The sequence below is a fragment of the Syngnathus leptorhynchus genome, chromosome 5 (assembly GCF_054491065.1).
Source record: "Syngnathus leptorhynchus isolate UIUO chromosome 5, UIUO_Slep, whole genome shotgun sequence".
Lineage (NCBI taxonomy): Eukaryota > Metazoa > Chordata > Actinopteri > Syngnathiformes > Syngnathidae > Syngnathus > Syngnathus leptorhynchus.
In genome coordinates, this window is record NC_141199.1 from 14,924,242 (window position 1) to 14,939,649 (window position 15,408).

Sequence of the window (15,408 nt, forward strand, 5' to 3'; positions counted from 1 at the left end):
TTGCAGTGTCGCCGGAATAGACAATCGGGCATGCATTGCTCTATTCAGACAAAGGCACAGCACTCAAAAAGGGATTATGATGGTTGTGTGAAGAAGGAGTAGAGCCAGATGAGGTGGCTCGGGCATCTCCGACACCTCCCTGCCAAGGTTTTTTCCCCAGGTATGTACCTCAGCGAGGACACACCGGAGAGGACTGTCTTGTGTCCCGGTTGGTCTGGGAACACCTTAGGATCCCTCAGAAGAGCTTGGTGAAGTGGCTCCCTTCCTTTCATACCAGCAAGTGTAATGACAAACTTTCTTTTCACATTATCTTCATATTCTTCCTTCTCACCATCTTTCTGTACTTCTGGCCACCATTGAAAGATTTTATCGCCCATTCAGCCAACTTAGCTTCCAGAGTCTTCCTTCGACTTTTCTACCTTTAGTTGCGTCCTCCTTTCTTCCACTTTTTTGTTTCTTTCATATAGCCTTGGTTTCCTCCTCCCTACCTCGCATCCTTAATTCTTCCATCCAACCTTCCTTCCTTTTCTACATCAAACTGTATTTCCTCTTTCCCGACCCTCCTTTCTTCTAGCGTTGTTCCTGTCCTCCTCCCTGCCTCCTTTCTGACCCTTCTTAATGTATCCATCTATATTTTTTGATTTAATTGTGCACAAAAGATTGAGTTGTTAAGTAAGGCAACTAGTGTAAACAGTGTGACGAGCGAGTGCGGTATGAGTGTCACGTGTTGTCGCGGGCAAGCCAGTTTGACATCTTCGCTTCCCCCAAGTGACACTTTTCACAGACGTCGACAACAAGCCTCTCGACGTGCTGCGGCAGAAAAGCGGCCATGGCGAACGGCGACAGCCGTCCAACTTTGGACTTATGGCTCAGTGAGTAGATGCATATCGGTTCGGTTGACTTGGTTTGGTTTCTGCGTTTTGGATTTAAGTTTGGACTCAATGTCATTGAACGCACCGTGAAAGACTCGTGACATGTCTGGAAGTTCTTGTTTTCTTTTGACCAAGAAATTGCGACTAACTTCAAAATAAGTTGTTGTTTTTTCTCGCGTTTATCAACAAGACGCGTTTTGAAGTGGAAATATGGGGGCAAACAGGAGACGCTTGTCACAGGAAGTTGGTTCGTTTAGACGAGCCTATGCGCGTACACGTCTTGCTAATGATAAATCCGAACGTTCATGATATTTATTTTGGGGCGGCCAATTTCGTCATGTTTACAAAGGCAATCATCCAACTAATGTTTCAAATACTTAAAATATAATACTGCGGTAATATTATGAAATCACCCATCACTTAAACTAAAGCTATATCTAAAGTGAGAGCAATGCTTGGTGACTCAAATGTTGTGAATTATATTTTTTTAATGTGTTGGTTGACTCTTTGTGAGGAGCAATTCGAAATCTCTTTTTCATAAGAATACTAAATTGGAAAATTGTATTTTACATACGTACACTGGAATAATAGTCACAGTATTTCCCAAAGTTATTGTAGACAACGTCCTAATGTTGGTATGTATTTAAGACAAACATTTTCTACAATGAATTATTAATAGAAACAGAATTCGACAGAATGGTGAAGGCACTTTAAAGGGGTCTTTCAGTGTTATAAAATCCCATATTAATAATCTCAGTCTTTGAAATGTGTAGTAAGTAATACTTTTTTGATGCAGTTGTGTGTCATTCTGTTTTAACACTAACATTTTCAATTGTCCAGACCAAGCCACGGACCCGAACAACCAGGAAGACATGTGGGACTGCATCCAGGCCTTCTCTCAATTGGTCAACAAGGAGACTGATGGGTGAGCAGTGTTCAAATGAGATCCAAACCTCTGTTGATGTTTAATGTTTTACATGTCCAGAATGAATTTATGTTTACGGTTGAAAAACAACAATGTTGCCTCACATCCATGTTGACATACATTACGGCATCTCATCCAAGTGTGTGGAGCAACACCAAAACAGCTAATATGAGATTTTCCAGAGTTGTCGAATGCTTGAAAGGACTTAAAATTTGATCCGAACGGCACTCAAATAGCGCTTTAATCTGATTTGGGGGAAAGTTTCATGCTGCTTTTAATACTGTCAACATATCTGCTACATTTGACTTCTTTTGTTTGTGTCAGTCCACAGGTTGCTCTCAGTCTTCTTGCTCATAAAATTCAGTCTCCCCAAGAAAAAGAGGCTCTTCAAGCTCTGACTGTAAGTAATTAAAATCTCAGTACTTAAGCAAGTTCATTAAAATTATCATGAAAATTGGTCTAGCTTGGGGTGGCTTCTCAAGGTTTCCCCCATTTCTTCTCAATGTAAAAGAACATGCGTTGTATTTCATTAAATCGTCTGGAAACCCCAGTTAATAGCACATAAACGTGTGACTAACTTTTATCACATGATTGCCTGAACATGATGGATTTCACGATGGATCCAAAACGTATCTTCTGACCCCTCATGTGACATCCGGCGACACAGTTGTCCTCGCAGTCGGATTCAGCCAAGAGGACGTAAGGTTAGCACGTTGCCTTCATTCGGTGGTGAGCTGTCGCTGCTCCTTTGTTCCTAGGTTCTCGAGGCGTGCATGAACAACTGCGGCAAGAGGTTCCGCAGCGAAGCAGCTAAGTTCCGATTCCTCAACGAGCTCATCAAAGTATTGTCGCCAAAGGTAAGAATCAAGAATGAACTATACATATGACTTCTGGTCATTTAACATGGTTCTGTTAGTTTCGTTCTGACTCGGTCAACTTCCTCTGCGCAGTTCTTGGGTTCCTGGACTGCCCCATCGGTCAAAGATAAGCTGATTCAGGTTCTTTATGGTTGGACACTCTGGCTCAAAGAGGAAACAAAAATCCAGGAGGCCTACTCCATGCTCAAGAAACAAGGTACGGTTAAGTTGTCTCACGTGTTCACATTATTATCAATATTAATATTTTTCTTTTGTATATCCTTCATGCAATGTGCTTAATTTAGGGATCATAAAAAAGGATCCTAAATTACCAGATAAAGTCATAATGGCCCCTCCACCACAGAGAGCCACAGACTCCGTTTTTGACCAAGGAGACAAAGCGACGGTGTGTTTGTGAACCTTTGTGTGGTGTGTGAGGTTCGCTCCATCACTACAATTATTTTATTTCCTCCAGCTCCTATCCAGACTATTAAAAAGTGGGCGTCCTGAAGACTTGGAGACTGCTAACAGGCTCATTAAAAGCACGATGAAAGAGGTGAGAGCCCTCTTATGAAACACGCCATAGTGTCATCTTAGAAAAATAGTCCAGCAATTGTTTTGTTGTGTGTGTGTGTGTGTGTGTGTGTGTGTGTGTGTGTGTGTGTGTGTGTGTGTGTGTGTGTGTGTGTGTGTGTGTGTGTGTGTGTGTGTTGTTTAGGAGCAGGAGAAGGCAGAGAAAGCCTCAAAGCGTGAAATGACTCTGAAGGCGGTGGAGAGTAGCACCAAGCAGCTCAGAGAGATGTTGGACGAGCACAAGGAAGTATCTTTCCTGCCCATGGATGAATTGAAGGTAACGTTACTATTATTCACATACCCTTGCAAAATGTAACGCTAGAATTCTATATTAGGACCTGTATGAGAGCTGCGAGCGCCTGAGGCCGAGCCTTTTTCGTCTGGCTAGCGACACGGTGGATGACGACGAGGCTCTGGCGCAGATCCTGGCGGCCAACGACGAACTCACCCTGGTCATCAATGCCTACAAGGAGCGAACCGGCAGGCGAGAATGTAACAGAAAAAGTCAAAGTGAAGAAGCAGTGACAGACATAAGCAATAGTGAGAGCGCACACATTAGTGACCCGCTGATGTATTCTTTCGTTTGTATGACCGAGTGTTGTTACCGTAGCTTCCGCAAGTCCCCGTGAGATCAAGAGCTACCACCTCATTGACCTGTCTGCCTTCGACTCGCCTCAGACAGACAGAAAAGCAGACTCGCTTTCGTCCGTTAATTCCTCACCGCTCTTCTCCTCTTGTCTGGATTACGACAACAACTCTGCGGTTGAACAGAACCCTCCGCAATCAGGCACTGCTATTTTTATTTTCTTCTCGAGAACTGCTGTTAAGCCGATTGGAAAAAAGATATTCGACAAATTGAATAACACTCTTTCTATAAGATCACTTAAATATATATGTCCACAAGAGGGCGCAAATTCCCTATTTATAGGCATCGTGACATCAGGAACCCTTTCAGTATTGAGACCCCAGCGCCACAATTATCCTTAATATAGTTGATTCAATTAATATTCTTTATAAACTTTAAATCGGTCTGCTTCACCACTGATACATGTGTAACTATGATTCCAGATTTACTCCTTCTGTCTCCAAAGTCGTATTTTGACGAGCTAATGCAGGTGAGACTTCACTCAACGGGAAGTTCAATTCTTGAATGTGATTTCATTGTAACTTAAATGTATATGCACATCAATATTTCCCACAGCTCAATGGAGCAGTCGAGCCAACGAACGAGGAGAAGGGCCCCTTGCTGAGAGCCCGCGGATGCGGGACAAATGTCTCTGCACCAAAGGAAATTAACATATGGTGATGATGACCTTGCCAAACCCAACCAACGTGACATTTTCACGTACATGACAAGTTGAATTTTGTGTGCCATTGCTACTTTTTTTTTGCCCCCTCTCAGGTCACAAGATCAACAGTCAACGAATTTAGGATCTTGTTCAAGTCACCCTCAACCACCAGCACCTTCGGAAGACTGGGCATGTCCGCAACAGGGGCTGAAAAATATCTTTGTTCCCATGGAGACCATCAAGTCTAGTACAGAATTTATTATTGGGCTGGGCAAACTTAAGTGCTGAAGGGCCACATTTGTGTTTGAGTCTTTTTTTTTTTTCCCCTTCCTGACATGTTGAATCCCTTTTGCAGGTCAGCTGGAGCCCATCACCATCTACGACCACTGCGGCGTCCACGTCACACTTCATTTCACCAGGGACTCGCCACCCGGTCATCCTGACGTTGCCGTAGTGGTCATCTCCACAGTGAACACTTCCCCTCTAGGAGTGAAAGATTTCATGTTTCAAGTTGCTGTCCCTAAAGTAAAAACACCTCAAACATCGAAATTGGGTGAAGTTGAGTTACTGTTAACTTTGTAATTATTATTTTTTGTCTGCCAGACCATGTCGGTAAAACTTGAACCTGCGTCGACTACACACTTGCCTCCTTACAACCCCATCCAGCCCCCGCCTGCCATTGCCCAGGTCATCCTGTTAGCTAATCCACACAAGGTGAATCAGATCAGATCTCATGTTTTTTTTATGAAAATGTGGATAGCTTAGGCTTTCTGTCAGCTATCTTAATGCTAATGCTAAAAAGCCTCCTGTTTTGGTGCAATAATCCTTGAAGCAATGCATTGAATACAATTAGTGCAGCATCTCATGTAGATAGGCGATAAAAGAGTATTAGTCATATATTTCTTTTTTGCATTTCTTAGTTGACTGGATACTTAAAACCTACTACTACCATTCAGTTCAGGCACTGTTTGACTTTGCGGCATCCTGGACTCTGCCTGACTCATTTCATGTCTGGATTTCTTTTGCTTCCTCAGTGTAAAATGCGTCTGCGCTACAAGCTCACTCTGACACACGGACACCAACAGTTGAACGAGCACGGAGAGATCCAAAACTTGCCGGAGTGGACGTCTCTGATTGGCTGCTGAAAACGCCGCACACTTTTCTTTATCACACGGGCACTCTTTCGTTTCACTCAAGAGACTCAAAATGACAATGAAGTCTTATATGCATCACAATCTTTGGACTTTTCCTTCCTATTTAGGTCAGTTGTTAGTTCTTTAGGTCAGTTAGTGAAACTGTCTTTGCTTTTGATACATTTGCAACATTTCCGAGCATATTATTAGATTTGTTTTGGGATTACTCTTGACACAGCAGATGCTTTTTGTTTTTTTTCTAAAGGATTTAGTTTGTTTTTTTTGTAGACTTTTTTTTTGTTTCTGCAATTGGAATCATTGGACCTCCATTGTTGCCAATTCTTTATTTTGTATCTGAAGTCCTATCTGACTCTATTCATCACTTACAGTGAATAAAACAAGACCAGATCAGTGTTACCCTTCTGAAACGGTTTAATCTGTTCATTTGATAAATAATGATACAGTAATTTATTTGCTGAATCAGAAAAGCAATGTTTGTAAATCAAACAACCAAAAAATGCAATCAAGACTCAAATCGATGAATTATTGTGACAATTTTTGCATTAATTTCACTTTAAAATAACAAATGCAAAATCATGTTGATTGTGGTTTTTTTTTTTTTTTTATCTTTGTCTGTGGGCTGATGTGTTTGGCCAAGCCAGGACACCTTTCATACTGTCTCTGTTCTTAAGTGCATATTTTCAAAAGTATTCATGTACTTTCTTTTCAGTTATTTTTTTTATTGCATTCGATTAGATGACCCTAACAACAACAACCAAAAATACAATTGCCTGGAACTGCTTCTTAATTTTTTTTTTCACTGGCAAAAAGGTAAAAATAGTTCCACTTGATCCATCATATTTATTAGATGACATCAGAAGATTAAAATACACGTTTGTTATGTACATATATGTAACATGTGATAAAGTGCCAAAAATGTCTTTTTTTCTTCCCCCCTCCCTTTCTTGTTTTCTTTTTTTTTTTACATTTTTTTTTTTTTTTACAAAAGACAAACAAAAAGTTGATTTACGGAAGACCGTCACACCCTTGAGCCCGGACCCACAATCTCTTAATTCATAGATGACGAGCCAGCTCTTCTTTTGGCTGGCGTTTGACTAAGTCAGTGAGTATACCGGGTGTTGTTGCCTGCAAATCATTAGTGATGACTTCTTGACAGTACAGTACTGCCACACTTTACAAGTGTGAAAACAAAACCACAGACTTCACTTTCTGCACTTTTTTTTTTTTTTTCCTTTTAGGACAAACAAGTCAGGAGTGGTTGGGATCATGGTCGTGGACGACACAGAAGACAATGGCGATCTGTGATCTCGAGAGAACAGGCACAAACTTATTTGCATGTAATGTGTCATTTTTCTGAGCCTTGTTCGAAGGTCCTTAAGAACGGCTTGCATTGGCGCCACCGCCGCCGCCTCCCACAGAGCTTCTGCCCACGACGTCTCAGCTCGGACATTTCCAAGTGGACAGCGCGTGAGTGACGGGCTGCCTCTCACCTAATGCGCGTTTTCATCTTCTCACCGAACCGGTTTGCTTTGTCGGCACCACTAACTCTCCTCTTCTTCCTTGTTTTCTTCCCCATCCTTCTCAACTTCTTCCTCGTTTTCTTCCCCATCTTTCTCTTCGACTTCTTCCTCGTTTTCTTCCCCATCTTTCTCTTCAACTTCCTCGTTTTCTTCCTCATCTTTCTCTTCAACTTCTTCCTCGTTTTCTTCCCCATCTTTCTCTTCAACTTCCTCGTTTTCTTCCTCATCTTTCTCTTCGACTTCTTCCTCGTTTTCTTCCCCATCTTTCTCTTCAACTTCCTCATTTTCTTCCTCATCTTTCTCTTCGACTTCTTCCTCGTTTTCTTCCCCATCTTTCTCTTCGACTTCTTCCTGCTCTTCTTTCTCCACAGTATCGACTTCGTTCTCAGCATTCGCTTCCTCTTCCACATCATTTTCCTCCACCTCTTCAACATCTTCCTCTTGTTTCTCCTCTTCCTCATTCACCACTGATTCATCTTCCTCCTCGTCAACATTTCCCTCTGCGCCTTCCTCCTCCTCCACGTTTCCTTCTGCCTGCTCTTCCTCCTCCACATTCTCGACTCCTTCGTCCTCATTCATTTCCCCTCCGTCTACATCTTCATCTTCTCCTTGTTTATTCTCCCCATCCTCTGCTTCCTCTTCCTTTTCACCCATCTCATCTTCCATCTGCTCCTCTGCAGGGTGGTGTTCTTCTTCCTCCTTATCCCCAGTCTGTTCATCCTCATCACTCACGCCGTTCTGCTCCCGGTTGTGGTTCCTCTCGTCCTCAGTCTCACCTTGGCCGTCAGGGCAAGGAGCTCTCTCTCCGCCGCCGTTGCCGGTCCTCGTGTGAACATGGTTGTGGTTGTTGTGCTCCAAGTCCTCCAGCGTGAGCTCGAACTGAAAGCGATCATGCTGCAAGTGTCTGTCTGGCGGAGGCGACGGAGACTGAGGCATGGTGGTCAAGTACCACTCGCGGTTCTCCTCCAGTGTGTCCAGAAGCTCCTGGGCGTCAGGGTGTACCAGGTCGGCCCACGTCTCCCACAACGGATGGACGATGTAGTCGATGAAACCCACCTGAAGAGCAAGAGGACTTAAATATGCTTTTGTTTCTGACAACTGTAAAAATCGTGTGGAAAGAGCAAATCCACACCTGGCTCTTCTCCACAGAGGCGGTGTGTTTGTCACACATGGCGCTGATCTCCATGCCGCGCTCCCTCTCCTTGTCGCCCTGGCGAAAAAACTCCTCCATGATCCTCTCTGTCCACTGCCGGTACAAAGGTAAGGGCCTGGTCGGGTTGCTCAGGTCAGCGCAGTGTACCATGTTCTTCAGGACCTGCAACAGTGACCTACATTTACAATCTATTGACGTAGTTTCATTTTTACTCCATAACTCTAGCAAGTGGATCTCCTGCCATTAAACCAAAATCCAATCTGGCAACCCACCTGAATGCGCTCATTGTAATGATCTAGCAGGAGTACGCCAGAGCTGGTCACCTTCTTTGTCTCCACCATGGTCTTCAGGTCTGCCAGCAATGTCATGTGTTTGGACATGTCTGTGGCCAATACCTGAGGATGAACCCCGCCGCCCCGAAAAAAAAAAAATCCCACAATTTCAGATTTTCATTGCAACCACAATTACGTTATATCAATGAGGCACTAACGATATCGATGACGAGCTTGCGAAGGCTCTGCCGCTGCCGCTTGGTGAGGTTCTGGAAGATGTCACAGTTGTCCTGGTGTAGGAGCTTAAAGCCGACAGCCAGGTGGTGGTTCTCCAGGACCGATTCGTCGTTGTACATCAGTGCCAGCTCCGAGTCTGGACACATCGCAGCCGCAGTTACTTCGAGATTTAAAATGGATTCTACTGGGTGTCATTATAACTCTTCCAACCGAACACTTCATTTTGATGAGGAACAAGTTCTCAAAGTCGCTACCAACTCAATTGTCTTCTCTCACGTATTTTGTTCAAGTTAACAGTTTCTCATTTCTCTTTACACCATAATTAGCAGGAGCTGTAGTTCCGTTAATTGCAGTGTTCAAACAGCACACCACCATGATCATTATCTGCATTCTGTCTATTCTTACAGCACCATCTTAAATGAACTTTGGAACTCCATGTCATTTGAATCTCTTCGTCTTATATATGGGACTCACTGGTGTTAATGAGGAACTGATTGGAAACTCCAGGATGATCAACATCATGAATGGCGGCGGCAAAGAGGGCAGCAAGGATCTCCAGGTCAGTGAAGACAGCCTTGAGGGGAAAGACCCAAATCAGGAACATTGAAATTTTTTGAAGTAGGATCACCGCTCTTGTTCCCTTTCTTTTTTTTCTCTTGTGACATACGTCGAGGGCCGGAGTGGAGAGGAGCACGTGTGTGGACTGGGTGACATCGGCAGCGTGGAGGCTGTTGTGGTACGCTACGTTGCCGTGGTAATGGTCTTCCAGTGTCATCACGTAAGTGACAAAGGTGTCAGCCGGGATGCGGAAGTTCTTCAGCAGCTCTCGCTCCTGGGAAGATCAAAATTAAAAGCACAGTGGTGTCTTGAGAATTGAGGTGGCTTACGTTTGCATTTTGGAGATTCAACCAGTTGTTGATTATTTTGCTGTAAAACAAAAAAAAAAATACCCACCGTGTATTTAAAACTATCACAAAATAGTTTTACCTCAAGGAAGTCTTCTTAGCTTAATGCTAACTAACAATGTGAAGAGCCATAAAAGAGCTAATGGATAGCATCTCCTCCCTCAACAACATTTTTTTTTTTTTTTTACCTGAAATATGGTGTACATGATGCAGCTGAGTGGCCTGTTGTTGGAGACGTCAGCAACTTGAAATATGTTGAAGCTCCACTTGTCTAAATCCTCCAACTCCTGCTTCAAAAGTATACAAACACAGACATGCAATATGGACAACCTTGTTCAATAAAACTCACGCAGATGATCTCAGATATGGCTAATGCTAATTCTGCTTTGTCAGAGACACAAGTAGTGAATTGGCGATGGAAAATGACATCAAGTTGTCAATCGAGTAGGCCATAAAAATGAATTTGGCGAGACCTTGGCGAGCTCGTCCTCATGCTCGGTGTTGACCCCGAAGCGAGGCATGGAGGCGCTCGAGAGGCTGGAGCTGTGCGACAGTTTCCGCACGCCGCTGATTTGACTCATCGGTTTGTCTTTTAGATTTGGTGACGGGATGTCCACTTCGTTCTGCTTGTCTTCACACAGACACAGACAGACACACACACACACACACACACACACACACACACACACAGTTTAATTGCTGATGTTGTTCTGCTGTGATAGGAATATGGCTCCACTCACCAAGGAAGGTGCTGGAGATGTACTCTGACACCTGGTTACCGGAGCGACTCATCTCGGATAGGTGGGACAACTCTCTGTTAAGCATCCTCTTGAACTGTCATAACACAAAGTAACACAAAGGTCACAAAGTGTGCCAGCCGCCAGAGGTCAAGTAACATGACGCCGCTAAAATTCAGCATTTTTTTTTCCCCAATTGCCCAATAGTGTCTCAAAACGGGCTCCCTCTAGTGGTATGTCAAGAATTAGAAATATGCAAGGGATGACTGTTTAATCATTTCCTATATTTTAAATGATTTATCTTTTACCTTATTGGATGCCATCTCACTGACAGAGCGGTGCGTCTGGATGGTTTCCAGCTGGTCCAAACACCAGTCCAGTTCTTCTAGCGTGTCCAAGGCGAGCTGCTGGTATTGCTGGTCACACAGCGTGGCCCTGGGACTCACGCACACCCCACCCAGCGGAGATCTCCTGAGAATAAAAGGTGCAGTACAATATGTGGTCGTGTAAAACAAATACAATAACAGCCATAAAATATACTAGAATGAGACCAAACAGTCGTAATTCATTCATAAAATTAAATATGTTAATAAACGACACATAAAAATAAATGACACATCAGTTACGCCAATGACTGACTTGACTGTCGGCGTGGAGACGTTGGCGAGGATGGTAAAATTGCTCCGCACCGATCGCAGACTAGCCAGAACCTTAAACACAATACACACACATTGCAAAAACACATTCACAGGCAACTTCCATACCAAGTCAATTTACACATGCACTACACACCCTGCAATGGAAATTTAATACTCCAAACTAAACTGCAGCTTAGCCGAAACACCTTTACAGTAATGATAGAACGCTGTCCCGGACCGAGCTCCACTCACCTGAGCAAAAGGAGTGACGATGAAGTCCTCCCCTGTGTGACTAAAAGATGACAAACACATGTTAACAATCAAGTAACTTGCTCATACCTTACTTAGAAAAAGCAAAGGATATTCAGAAAAATACCGTATTTTCCGTACTATAAGGCACACCGGACTATACGGCGCACCTTCAATGAATGGCCTATTTTGAAACTTTGGATTTATATAAGGCGCACTGGACTATAAGGCGCACCATTAATGCATCATGTCAGATTTTTAATCCAAATCGTTCTCCATTTTATCTTTTTTATTTCGACTTCAGACGCAACAAATTACTGTATAATCTCAAAATAATCATCCATAGTCTTTATGATTCATAGTCTTCAGCGGGCCACTTATGATTGATTTTATGACACAATGCTTCTGGCCAGTTTAAATTTAGGTATTTGGACCATATATAAGGTGTACCGGACTATAAGGCGCACTGTCGGCTTTTGAGAAATTTTGGGGTTTTTATGTGCGCCTTATAGTCCGGAAAATACGGTGCTCAAAAGTTAATTATTTGGCCTCACACCCGAGGTCCAAGCAGTACATGATGAATGCGCTCACCCTTCGCTCGCCAGGGACGAGTTTCGCGACACCGTCTTTGGCGACATGTCATAATCTGAATCCGAGCGGTAGAGGAAAGATTCCCTCCTCTGGCTTTGGGGGAAAGATGTGTTGATTGTGAGTCCTGGACTGTGCGAGCCCAGTGGCGTGTGAGCGGGGGAGACGCCATTTTCTCCTTCATAACTACAAAAAAACAGTGTTTGAGGAGATGCGTTGGAGAAAACTCAAGTGGAAACGTGGACTTCTCAGGCTGTGCAAACCTGTCGGGGTCAGCTTGCGTAATGGAGATGCGTGGCGGGATTCGGAGTGGCAGCGTTGTGGGACGCGCCACGTTGCTAAGGACCTCTGGCGAGCGAGTGCGGTCGCGAGGGCGCAGCCAGCAGGGAACCTGTGCCGAGCAAAATAGAAAAAAAAAAAAAAAATCTCTTGGCTGCCAGACCAAAGCGGGTGGCCCCGTACTGTACGTTGACTACCTGTAGACTAGATGAGAGTCTCCTGCTCCTACCCCTGCGTAGCTCCGCCCCCAGCGTGGCCCCGGACGTGTAGGATCGACTGTAGCGCGGCGACTCTGGCTTTTCCCCTGCGCCAACCGTTATTTGAACGTCTTCACCCTATAAAACAACGAGGAGACCAGCGTTATGTCTCAACCACTATCAAGTACTTGATTGGATTCTTAAAAAGCTTAAAAAATGCGTGTGTGTGTGTGTGTGTGTGTGTGTGTGTGTGTGTGTGTGTGTGTGTGTGTGTGTGTGTGTGTGTGTGTGTGCGTGTGTGTGCGCGAGAGATAAGGCCGTTACAGACGGCACTCTTGGATGCTGATCTGCACTGCAGCAACGTAGCAACAAAACACTCGTGGGGGGGGGGGGGGGCGGACGATAGCAGTTGCTAGGCAACCGTGCCGTGTTACTCCCATGCTGCGCTTCATGTTGTCATCCCGAGCAGATGTGGAAGGATGCATCTAAATATATTGTCATTTCCAAAAAGCTACTTGCCGAGTTCGATCAATAAAAGCCTCTTTGAATAATGCATGCTCTCATGTACTTCGTTGTGGATGAAAGCAACCTGGCATCATCTAAGTGGATTCCTTCACTTCACAAAAAGCACAAAGGAAGGTCAAAATGTGTGAAAATCACCAGGTGTGCGAATCTTTCTCGGCAGTAGACCCAAATACATTTTATTTGTTTGTTTATACAAGCGCACGTGAACCTTTTTGACCGAAGGGCCTGTTCAAATATCGCTGCTGTATTGATTATAACTCGAGTTTGATGAACATTACCAGGGCAATGTAAACTATTGTTCTTTTGTTTGTGTCAACTTGACTGAACTATAGTATACTGCCTCCTGGTGGCCAAGTTGAGTACACCTGAAGGAGCAGCACAATCAATTAGATTGCTCTATGAAATCACACAAAAAAATAAAAATTCAATTCTCAACATTGATCTTGATACTTTGTTTTTCCACCTCACCTCTTCTCCAGTTACCGACAGCACGCTGCGGCTCTTCTTCATCCTGATTGGCTCGTTCTGGGCCCCAGGGCGGAGCGTTCCGGAACCCAGGCAGCAGAGCAGGTGGAGAGCCAGGACCGGAGAGGTGGCAGGTCACTCCAAGGTTAAACCCAGGTAGAAGGTGCTTGGGGGTCAGGAGGTCGTTTATGAGCCTTAAACCGGGTCGCCGTCTGCGTCCATTGGGCTTTCCTGACACCTCGGGGTTCAGGTGGATCAAACAGGACCCCTCGGTCCCCCCTCTGGGTCGCCGTCGTTTTTGTTTGGTTTTGACTAACTTTTTTTTTTTTTTTTATATACTACTGAATATATTGATACACTTCACAGAGCTTACTCCATGTTAGAATGTCTGCCGTGAAGCTCCACCAGAATTTGGTCCTGCTTGGGCCAGGCGAGGCAACAACACACCCCAGTTAGGGTTCGCGGCTGGGAGACTGTTGGAAAAAAACATATCTCCAGATCCACTAATCCAACACGGACTCTTCCTCGCATAGTTCCAACCACGTAAAAATCTGTCCTCGGTGCAATACAAAAATCCAAGAGCGGCGTGTTTTGCGGTGACCTTTCGGAATGACGAGCATCACCGCTTGGAAGTCATCTTGGAAGGTCACAAGTTTGAGTGGCTCTTCACTTCTTCCTGTGAAGCACAATAAGAAGTATTCAAGGTCAACAATTATTGTAAGAGATCTACACTGTGTGTGTGTGTTTGTGTGTGTATGTGTATAATATTACAGAATATTTTCCTTGCAACATTCTGATGTTTTAGAAAATACAACTTCATCGTCAAAACGTTACAACTTTATTTTTGTCCTATTGAGACTTGATCACAACAAACCTTCCTCTTGTAAACATGACTTCACGACTTTATTGATGATGACAAATCGTGATCAAAACATGACCGTTACAAACTCTCTCTCGTTTTTTCCTTTGATGCAACCAGAAAGCCATTTCGACGAGGAAACGCTTCAAATTGGAACCACTTTAAAAGCACTTCATCTGAAATCCAAACACTTCCAAACCGGTGAGTGCGCAACAAACCACTATTGCCCGAATTTCCCCTTTCCATACTTTTACACACACACACACATCAAAAAAATGAATCAAAATCACAGAAGCACCTCTTGTCATTTTGAGGAACACGACGCTAGCACAACATAAACACGGTGTCATTGCGATGGCCTTGCGGGAGCTAATTCCGAGAGCGTACTGCAACATACCGAATCTCCCTCCCATTATATAATTACTCGGAGCCCTCCGACGATGACCCATTTCCGTTTTTTTGGTTTTTTTTGGGAGGCTGTGGCTGTCCCGCTGTGCTTTCTGATCACCTGGCATTATATCCGCACACACGTAGGGTCAACTAGTCTGCATGCGTACAAATACACGTCGGGAGGGGGGGGGGGGGGGGGAGGAGGTGGATGGTGACACAGTGACATACATGCAGGAGGCAGATATGAAGACGCAGCATGAGGGATCCCCCTCTCAAACGCACACAGGCTGCAGCATTTTCTAAAACAACACACTCACCTTGATGGCGTCCAGATGAAGGCGGGCCGGTCCTCCGCCTCCTCTTCCTCTCCTCCTGCCTCCTCCTTCTCCTCCTCCACCTCCTCCTCCTCCTCCTCCTGGTCGCTGTCCGTGCTGGCTGCCTGCAGACGAGCCGTGCATGTGTCACAAGCGCTCTGCGTCTTCATGAATAGCAGCTCCCCCACCCTCCTCGGATCTCCTCTCTCTTTCTCCTCCTCCTCGTTTTCTTGATCCAACCAACCAGCCAGATAGCAAACACATTGTCCTCACCCCCCCTACCATCTTCATGGAGAAGCCCTTTACATCCCCACCCCGCTCCTTTATTACCACATGCATTGGCCAATAATAATCTCATCCTCAGTACCCCATGCACTCCCTCTAAAAATAAAAAAATATAGATAATTATA

The 15,408-nt window shown here is 44.5% G+C and overlaps 2 protein-coding genes across 8 annotated transcripts; one reads left to right on the forward strand and one right to left on the reverse strand.

The window, feature by feature from the left end:
- Window positions 1–23: 23 nt before the first annotated feature.
- LOC147057183 (ADP-ribosylation factor-binding protein GGA2-like) lies at window positions 24–10,646 on the forward strand. 7 transcript variants are annotated; one of them, XM_085911236.1, is made up of 18 exons: window positions 24–160; window positions 770–872; window positions 1,713–1,797; window positions 2,122–2,197; window positions 2,556–2,654; window positions 2,748–2,871; window positions 2,960–3,060; window positions 3,130–3,210; window positions 3,373–3,504; window positions 3,563–3,767; window positions 3,838–4,014; window positions 4,296–4,342; window positions 4,429–4,529; window positions 4,630–4,763; window positions 4,872–5,041; window positions 5,120–5,230; window positions 5,551–6,772; window positions 6,909–10,558. In XM_085911236.1, the coding sequence occupies exons 2-17, from the start codon at window positions 830–832 to the stop codon at window positions 5,659–5,661; spliced, it is 1,797 nt and encodes a 598-aa protein (XP_085767362.1). In that variant the 5' UTR covers window positions 24–160; window positions 770–829; the 3' UTR covers window positions 5,662–6,772; window positions 6,909–10,558. The 7 variants fall into 7 exon arrangements, with proteins under 7 accessions (XP_085767362.1, XP_085767361.1, XP_085767359.1 ...); XM_085911235.1 differs by having other exon boundaries at window positions 148–282; XM_085911233.1 differs by lacking the exon at window positions 24–160 and having other exon boundaries at window positions 722–872; window positions 6,909–9,630; window positions 10,480–10,642.
- Window positions 6,335–15,044, reverse strand: LOC147057184 (3',5'-cyclic-AMP phosphodiesterase 4C-like). Its single transcript, XM_085911247.1, has 17 exons — window positions 15,002–15,044; window positions 13,439–14,111; window positions 12,446–12,583; window positions 12,233–12,360; window positions 11,973–12,155; window positions 11,385–11,424; window positions 11,134–11,204; window positions 10,803–10,965; window positions 10,498–10,591; window positions 10,231–10,388; window positions 9,946–10,044; window positions 9,520–9,684; window positions 9,327–9,426; window positions 8,834–8,988; window positions 8,616–8,738; window positions 8,323–8,505; window positions 6,335–8,246 (listed from the first exon to the last, which is right to left on the reverse strand). The coding sequence occupies exons 2-17, from the start codon at window positions 13,478–13,480 to the stop codon at window positions 7,212–7,214; spliced, it is 2,877 nt and encodes a 958-aa protein (XP_085767373.1). The 5' UTR covers window positions 13,481–14,111; window positions 15,002–15,044; the 3' UTR covers window positions 6,335–7,211.
- Window positions 15,045–15,408: the final 364 nt, after the last annotated feature.

Excerpts from the sequence above, each read along its gene's own strand:
- LOC147057183 (XM_085911236.1), top strand. The coding sequence starts at position 830 with ATGGCGAACGGCGACAGCCGTCCAACTTTGGACTTATGGCTCA. Across the intron at positions 3,211-3,372 it reads TTAAAAGCACGATGAAAGAG|GAGCAGGAGAAGGCAGAGAA; the intron begins GTGAGAGCCCTC and ends TGTGTTGTTTAG. Across the intron at positions 4,343-4,428 it reads ATTTTGACGAGCTAATGCAG|CTCAATGGAGCAGTCGAGCC; the intron begins GTGAGACTTCAC and ends TATTTCCCACAG.
- LOC147057184 (XM_085911247.1), bottom strand. The coding sequence starts at position 13,480 with ATGAAGAAGAGCCGCAGCGTGCTGTCGGTAACTGGAGAAGAG. Across the intron at positions 10,592-10,802 it reads GTGAGATGGCATCCAATAAG|TTCAAGAGGATGCTTAACAG; the intron begins GTAAAAGATAAA and ends GTGTTATGACAG. Across the intron at positions 10,045-10,230 it reads ATGAGGACGAGCTCGCCAAG|GAGTTGGAGGATTTAGACAA; the intron begins GTCTCGCCAAAT and ends CTTTTGAAGCAG.